Source organism: Bactrocera oleae, chromosome 4 (genome assembly GCF_042242935.1).
Source record: "Bactrocera oleae isolate idBacOlea1 chromosome 4, idBacOlea1, whole genome shotgun sequence".
In the NCBI taxonomy this organism is placed as follows: Eukaryota; Metazoa; Arthropoda; class Insecta; order Diptera; family Tephritidae; genus Bactrocera; species Bactrocera oleae.
The window spans coordinates 12363056-12371220 of NC_091538.1; the positions used below are offsets into that span (position 1 = coordinate 12363056).

General features: G+C 35.7%; 1 protein-coding gene across 1 annotated transcript in view; it reads left to right on the forward strand.

Moving 5' to 3' along the window:
* LOC106614433 (alpha-2C adrenergic receptor) overlaps positions 1 to 7738 on the forward strand; it is a 219257-nt gene extending 211519 nt beyond the window's left edge. Inside the window, exon 10 of the mRNA XM_070107917.1 lies at positions 630 to 7738. Coding sequence (XP_069964018.1) covers positions 630 to 1544 — 915 coding nt within the window. The 3' untranslated portion in view covers positions 1545 to 7738. The remainder of the gene's footprint in view (positions 1 to 629) is intronic.
* The last annotated feature ends 427 nt before the right edge of the window (positions 7739 to 8165 follow it).

Here is an 8165-nt window from a genome sequence, read left to right on the forward strand (position 1 = left end):
TGGATAAGTCCAGTTTGGGTACCAGGCCTTAGAGGAATCGCAGGCAACAGCAAAACTGATGAGTTGACTGTCTTTGGAGTGGGAATGGGTCGAAGCTCCGCTGCCCATTTGTTGCTTACTATTGGACAGCTGACCCCGGCCAAAGCTCGGTAATCGTTGTGCAACTATCGCTACCTTTGCGGTCACAAGATCTTTCTGGCCCATAGTAAATTACAAGAAAAACAGTGAGAGTTTCGCCTTCAGCAAGATTAGACTTTCTCTTATTGAAGAGTTTATAACAAAAATTGTTCTATTGGAGTCCACGCAGTAAGGTTAAAAGTCTTACCAATGGAAGAGTTCGCTCAGCACCACGGCTCCAACAAAGCTCTCTTGTTAGTATTATCGAATATATTTTATTATATCTCAGCTATGAATTGATCATTAGAAGAAATATATAAAATACGCAAATATTGCCGGTGAAAGCCTAACCTTTAATATCTGCACCATTTAACTTAAATTAAGCCTAGCTAGTTTATGCGTATAACACACATTCGGTTACAATTACCCACACAGACTTTCACATTTCTACGCCAATAAATTTTCACTCCTTTTTCACACTGCTTATCATTTTAACTTTGCTATCGTTGCAGTGTTTCCCCACCGAGGACACGCCCGAACACAAATCACCCTGTTGTCACATCAATTCTGATTTTGAAATCACAACGCTGCCACTGCCGCCGGAACCGCCTACCGGACGACCACCAAAGGGTGGCAGCGGCGCCGATGCTGCTGGCGATAACAATGGCAGCGAAGGCGGCAATAGCTCCAGTGGTGGAGGCGGCAGTAGTAGGGGTGGCGGCGGCAGTGGCATACGCGGTGGCTCAGTGCTGGGAATTTGCGCGCGAGCACGCACCAACAGTCTCAGTCGCACCGCATCGCAACAAGCGCGCAAGAATGCCAACAGCGGTGCGGGTGGTGGTGGCTGTAGTAACAGCAGTCACGGGCATCATGGACACAGTCATCACGGCGGTGGTGGTGGTATGAGTTTTACTAGCGTACGGCCCGATATTGAAGGCCTCTCCGAAAAGTACTGGGGTGAAATACTGGAGCGCACCGTGAGCTCGGGTAGCCTGCACGCGCTGACGAAAAGCTTTCCGCATGCAGCGCCGCATCACTACTACGCACACCATCAGCCAACGCATCAGCAAACGTTCCCGCCGCCACCACACACCGCAACAATGACAACATCGTTTAGCAAACACAGCGAACTGAATCTCAACTTGGCGTTGGCCGAACAAGAACGTCATGCAGCCGCATTGCACGATGCGAACGGAGGTGGTGGCGGCAACAGTGCACTCAACGCCTATGAGCTCAGCAAATTTTCCAGCTCAGAGCCAAAACTGTGCGAACATATCTATCATGATGCCAACTGTGCCAAAAATAAATCAGCCGCGCTGGGCGGCGTCGGCGGCGGCACCAACAGCAGCGGTGCGGACGATGTCAAAATGTCAGCTGGCAGCGCTGCAGTGGCGTCGGCGACCGGACGCAGTATACCGGATATTTAGTACGCGGAGAATGTTATATTAGCAAACAATCAAATGGCGCGCATTTGTGCGCGCGGCGTCGTCTGCGCTGGGACGTCTATGGCAGGTGCTGGTGGTGGTCGTAGCAACACTTTAACCACAACTCGTGTAGCTTGTCATAGTCCGCCGGCGCGCAGCATGTCCGTATTAGTCGCCATGCCGATGGCCGAGTACCGGAAGTAGGCGCATGACAAAGGGTGACAAGACGACAAGGCAGCGTCAACAGCGCCGGAAATGCAGTAAGCCAAAACTGTAGCACGTAATGAAATTTTGCGCCAGCAATGCAGCACACTAAGGCGTAAGGTGGCTGGCAAAGTAGCCTAAGCGCGCGGCTCTAATGTCGAGACTGGCCGTGGTTAAAGCGATCTGTATATGTTTGTACGTAGTATATAGCTAGTAGTCTGGCGTTAGCTGGGCGCCATCAATGCTGCAAGAGAAATTTTCACAAAATTCTATGCCACAATCTATAAGCATGTAATGTAAATTTTCGTGACGCTAGAATGTGTATATATAAATGTATGTATGTCCGCTATGTGTATATAATATATAAGCGCTATAAGTCGTGTGATAATACCTACTTTATGTAACTTTACAGCATACTGGTGCTTATAGCGCCAGGCCAGAGATGCCATCGTTATGTTAATTTAATGCTCTGACACACTATGGCTCATTAATTGTAAGGCGGCTGACAGTTAGTATGTGAAGATAGGCGCGAAATCTGTAAAAGTTCTGGTATTTAGTGTTAATCACTCGCTCTTTTATTGTAAAACCGAGTGCTCTGGTTAATTTGCATTTGTAAAATTTTAACGTTTTAAATCCGGTAATATTTCTTCGAAATATACATACTTAATGTTTAACCAAAAGTTATTAGCGTGTATCATACTGAAGTCACACACGTTGATGTAACAGCACATCGGGGCTTCACACTTTGTAGCATAACAAGGAGCTGAGTAGAATTGAATGCTCATGCCGGTAAACACATAACTTAAATTTATTTTCGTGGTGCCTAAAGATATGCTACAATTCTGGCTGATAAACTGAAAGTGTTAACAAGTATTTCACTTGACTTCGTGGCACGTGATATTAATATTTTCATTATACAATTATCGTTTAGTTAATTTGTCGAAAATTTTGTTAGAATACCACTTATTAAATAACAACTAAAATAAGTAAATATGTAATGACACTTGTATGCCAAAAGTATGCAAAAAACGCTGTAGTATTTATTTTTAGTGTAGTTGAATTGTATGTGTAGTAATGGAATTAAAATTTTATAGATAATAATATATTAATCAAGTAAGTTATATGACGCTTGCTGCTGTGCTAGTTTATAGCTCAGTTTTCCATAAAAAATAGTTTTTAAATCAAACATTTTTTGTAATTTTCATGAATACTTATACAACATTTTTTCTCCATATTCGCTAATCAACAATGTGCTCATAGTGTAAAAAAAAATAACAAATTTCCCTGTCAACAAATCGGTTTCGGCTTGATGTCAACTTCAAGCGCATATTCACCAGCTTAAATTGCATATTCTCTACCTTCAACTCCATATTTACCACCTTCATTATGCTCCGTAGTTAAAGACTCACATGAAGTCACAGCAGCAAGCTTTTACCGACCCAATGTGACTCAAATTTTTGCGAAAATGTGAATGTTAACAATTTTTAGAAATTCAGGAAAATTAAAAATAAAAAGTGTTTTATAGTTAGTAATAATTTGTGAATAATAATATTAAGAATTAGATGAAAATAAACAAATAAATTATAAACCTATATTATTTTAAACAAATATTGTGCTGAGTTGCAAATATTCTAATTGGAAAAGGTTGTAATGACAAGGCATATAAAGTTAAAAAGTTTAAATTATTGAATACAAGTATAATAGGGCTACTACCACAATTTACTAACAAAAGCAATCACACTCGACGGAGGAGCCTTCGAGGGTATGGCATTGTATAGAATGTGTACTTCTCGACAGATTGTTAACCATTGAGTTTATCGGTCACTATGGGACTTCAGAATTTTTATAGGTTTCCAAAATTTTACTTCGATTAAAAAGTTTTTTTGATAGTCCTGAAGGTTTGAAGCTCTTAATATTAGTATCCATGTCAGTATTTTACAATATAGCAGTACAAAGCGATCTCCAAAATAAACTCTGAATATATCTTTAGAGTGACTGAATGATTTTCTTAGCATTTTAGCAAATAGCAATCTATCTTGGAAGTTACTGTACCTAGTGTAAAAAGTCAACTTGAACATGATTTCATATTGTAGAAACTTAGATTTCCTCTGTATACTTGTATTCACTTAAGCTTTCAGAAAATATTTTTCAACTGACAGGTTCCATAAGTTTTGTAGATAAGACTGCGTGTTAAATAACTAACCACTGGTTAACTAACCATTGGTTACCTTCAGATAAGTAACAATCGTTTAAGTAAGATTCGGTTAAGTAACCCTCAATTAAGCAACCATATTGGTGGATAACCAAACATTGGTTAACTAACCGCCAGTTAAGTAACTGTCAGTTAGTCTAGTCAACTTAGACCCATAGGAACTTTAAAACTGAAACTGCTCATGCTAATTTGTCCGTATTCTAAAAATAAAAGAGAAACAATGAATAATTCCGTTATTATTCCGCTATAAAAGTATTTAATGTAGTCTTAAGTGTTTGTTATACATGCTGCAAAGCCTGAAATGACCATTTTCTAACGATTTAGCCTAACATTTATTACGACGTCCAATCAATTCAATACAGCACAGTCAAAATGTCGCGAAACAAAGAGCCCTTTAGCGTACGTGCGTGAACGTGGCGAATACCGTCGGGCATTTAGAGTATTCCCTAAAAAGTTCTCTAAAAAAGTAAAAATTTGACGTTGCTATGAGAATCCATATAACATTTTCTATTTAATTTAACAGTAATTGCTACAATCTTATAAGTATTGATTAAATCAGAGAAGCCAAGCGGACGTGAGCTTTCTTTAAGAATTTCAATTCAATATACTTAGATAAAGCATGCGAAGCCTCAATATTGCCTTAGCATAAATCATCAATTAAATTAATTTCATTTGAAGGACAAATAGTACAGCTTAATAAGCATGACAACTAATAGCGAAATATCAAGTGAAGAAGCACAAGAATTTGAATGCGCTGTTGAGCTTTCGAAGAAATAAGACATTATGACGGAAAAGTACCGACATTTGCATAACAGCGCCTTTAAATTAACATGCAATAAGGCAGAGTGACGAGCTGGCGATAAAAACAAGTGAAGGAAAATGGAAAGTTTGGGGTGTAAGTAAATAAAGCGAACAAGAAACAAAAAATAAGTAAACTTGATGAAACAAATGACAAAATTATTGAGAGTAAATTTATTTAGTTTGAAACACCTCAAAAGTCAAAGCGAAAAATCGTAATAATGAAAGGCGAAGCTTTTAATAAGAAGCATAAAAAAGAGATTGAAATTGTTGTAGCAACAACAAATAAAAAACGCAAAACTTAGCGCTATAAAAACTTGTACATATATATTAGTGACTCTCTTCATTAGCGGAGAAACTAGGCAACTTGAGCGTTGGGTTCACAGAGGGCTTTCTAAGCGCAAAAATATACGCAAAGGTTGCGCGTTAAGCACAACAGCGAAGCGGCTGTCGTTGAGTGTGTGAAAGCAGGCATGAAATTGAAAGCTACTTGGAAGGCGCAAAGGTTTAGCGAGAATGGTTGCGAAAGAAACTAAAACGAAAGTGATTTAATTTATAAAAATACACAGATTGTAAGGAAAAAAAATTTATATTTTTAGAAAGCAGTAATGAATGTAGAAATTTAATTTTTCCTTTCAGGTACTATTTTTTATATAATCTGTTCTTTTCCTTAAAATGCCTCGAGCAATCTAAATTGAATTGCAGCTAATAAAGCTAAGAACCTTTTAATTTAATGCCTTTATTAGACCGCTAACGTTTGCCTCGCCACTACAACCTTTTAACCCAAAAATGTAATTCAAGTCAAAAAGTCAAGAATTTCGGCTCAAATGCATAGCTGCAAAGAGCACCAAGAATACAGAAAAAAAGAAAGATAAACAACAATACAAATGAGATGAGATGAAAATCAACAAAGCGCACACGCAATCGTCATTTTATTGTAATTAGTCAAATAACGGTAATTTCATTCACATTATTGCATCTCAGCAAATCAAATAAATAAATGCAAAGAAATTCTAAAAAAAAAAAAACAACTTCAAACAGAAACAACTAAATGACGCGTATAAAGGTCAGGTAACCCACTTAATTAACAAACTTGAAAAAAGAATATGTTAAAAGACTAAAAACAAGAAAAAGCAAAGGTAAATAAATGAAACCAAATAGCATTAAAGAAATGAGATTTAGCTAAGATTACAATAAATGAAACAGCCTGCGGTTTATTAAATAGAAAAACTAAAAGAAAATGAAAAAAGCAAATAAAGAACAAGAAATAAAATTTAAAAAAGAAACACAACTAAAAAGGTAAATAATAAAGTAAAAAGAAATCAGCAAAGATCCCAGCGAATAAACCGTAAAACGTACGCACAGAAATCACAACTCAATGAATGTACATACAGACAAGTAAGAGTCTCTTTATGTGTAACTGTAGGTCAGAGGAGCGCTAGTAATACACCAAATAACGGTATTTATTAAGCTTAACAACTGCTTTTTGCCGCATTTAATCATGAAATTATTTTACAACAGGTTCCATAAGTTTTGTAGTTGAAACTGATTGTTGGATAGCTAACCATTGGTGATGTAACCTTCGGATAAGTAACAATCGGTTAAGTAAGAGTGGGTTAAGTAAACGTCAGTTAAGCAACCTTATTGGTGGAGAACTAACCATTATTAAACTAACCGTCGGTTAGGTAACAGTCAGTTAAGCAAGTGTTATCATAAAATAATTTCGCCAGTTTGGCAAATGGCCGATTACTTGACGAAATGAAAACCAAAATTTTTTAAAACAAGAAACAAAATTCAAAAAGAAACGTTTAAGTAGAAAATACGAAAAACAGAGTATTTTTTTATTCTGTATCTGTTTTTTTTAAGGGGCACACCTAGTTTAGAATTAAACAAAAATTTTTTATAATTCGATAGGTTATACCTTTAGAAATAACATACTCAAATTCGAAACCGATAACACAATTATTTGTGGAGTTATAGCATTTTAAAGTGTAGCCTCTCAGTTCAATCAGCTCCATCAGTTTATATTTTTCTCAAAAATAAATTTTTTGAATTTGAGTGATTTCTCGGAGACACGTGATCTTTTCAAAAATTTTTTTTTGTGTATTCTGTATATAGTTCTCCATAGACTCACCGAGTGGTTTTTGATCCCATTACAAATCGAATTTCGGCAGGCCGTAAACAATACGAAATTTTGTCTATTTTTTTTTTACTCCAAAACTTATTTAAATAACTACTGAATGACGTTGAATAATTTTCAAAATTCATCTAACAATTTATGATAACTTCTTTAGTTTTAACTTTTTTGTTATCTCCCAAGTATTTTTTTAAATATTTCGAAATAAAATTCTTGACGACTTCCTCCAAGGTAAAACGTAACTTTTGTCTACTTCAATAGTGAAAAGCCAATTATTATGCCAAAATATTTTCGAAACATTTATTCACTAATCATTACCAGAAGGCATGTAACCGATGAGAAAAATTTTTAATAAAATACTCTTCTGCTCTTTTATTTCCATTTCGATAACATAACTCGAATCCAAGAAAATATCAGAAACAAAGCTCCAACTACTGTTCGGAAAGCTTTCAGAACAAATTGGAGTATATTTTATATAACTTTGCATTAAATTTCTTTAGTAGCTAGCAAATCTTTTACATAACATTTATTCTAAGATCTAGTAAATCCCTTAAGATCGTAATATGAAGTATAGCTATTAAAAATCCTCTTTTGTTTGTAATTATTAACTGTCTTATTTTTAATAGGTGGCAACTCCTTTCAAAAAAATATCACTCTAAGATCTAGGAAACCAATTAAGGTCGTAATATAAGGTATAGCTAATAAAAATCCTCTTTTGTATGTAAATATTAACTATATTATTTCTAATATCTAGCAACTCTTTTCAAAAAATGTAATTTTAGGGTACCAGGAAACCCTCTAACGTCGTGATAAAGTAAATATATATAATGAAAATCCTCTTTTAAATGTAATTAGTAATTATCATCGATTCTTTGGAAAGTAGCGAATCGAACAATCTCTCGTTTTTTATTCTCTATAATACTAGAGTAAAGTTTTTCGTTTATCAAGGTTAAAGTATGCGGTTTAGCATGCGCCTGATCAAAATTTATTTATAATACTTCAGCAAACCGTACGCTAAAAAAATACTTTTTAAGGTACAAAAAAAAAGTTTTTAAACTTTTCAACGTGAAAGCACAAAATCTCCGTACCGTTCAATGTACAAGTACAAAAGATCCATACTTTTTATAATGAAAGCAAACAAAACTTCATACTTTTTTAAATGAAAGCAACAAAGCGTCTTTGCTTTTTAATGTGAAAGCACAAAATGTTCATACTTTTTAATGCGAAAATACAAAAGCTCCATACCCTTAAATGTGAAAGCACAAAAGCTTCA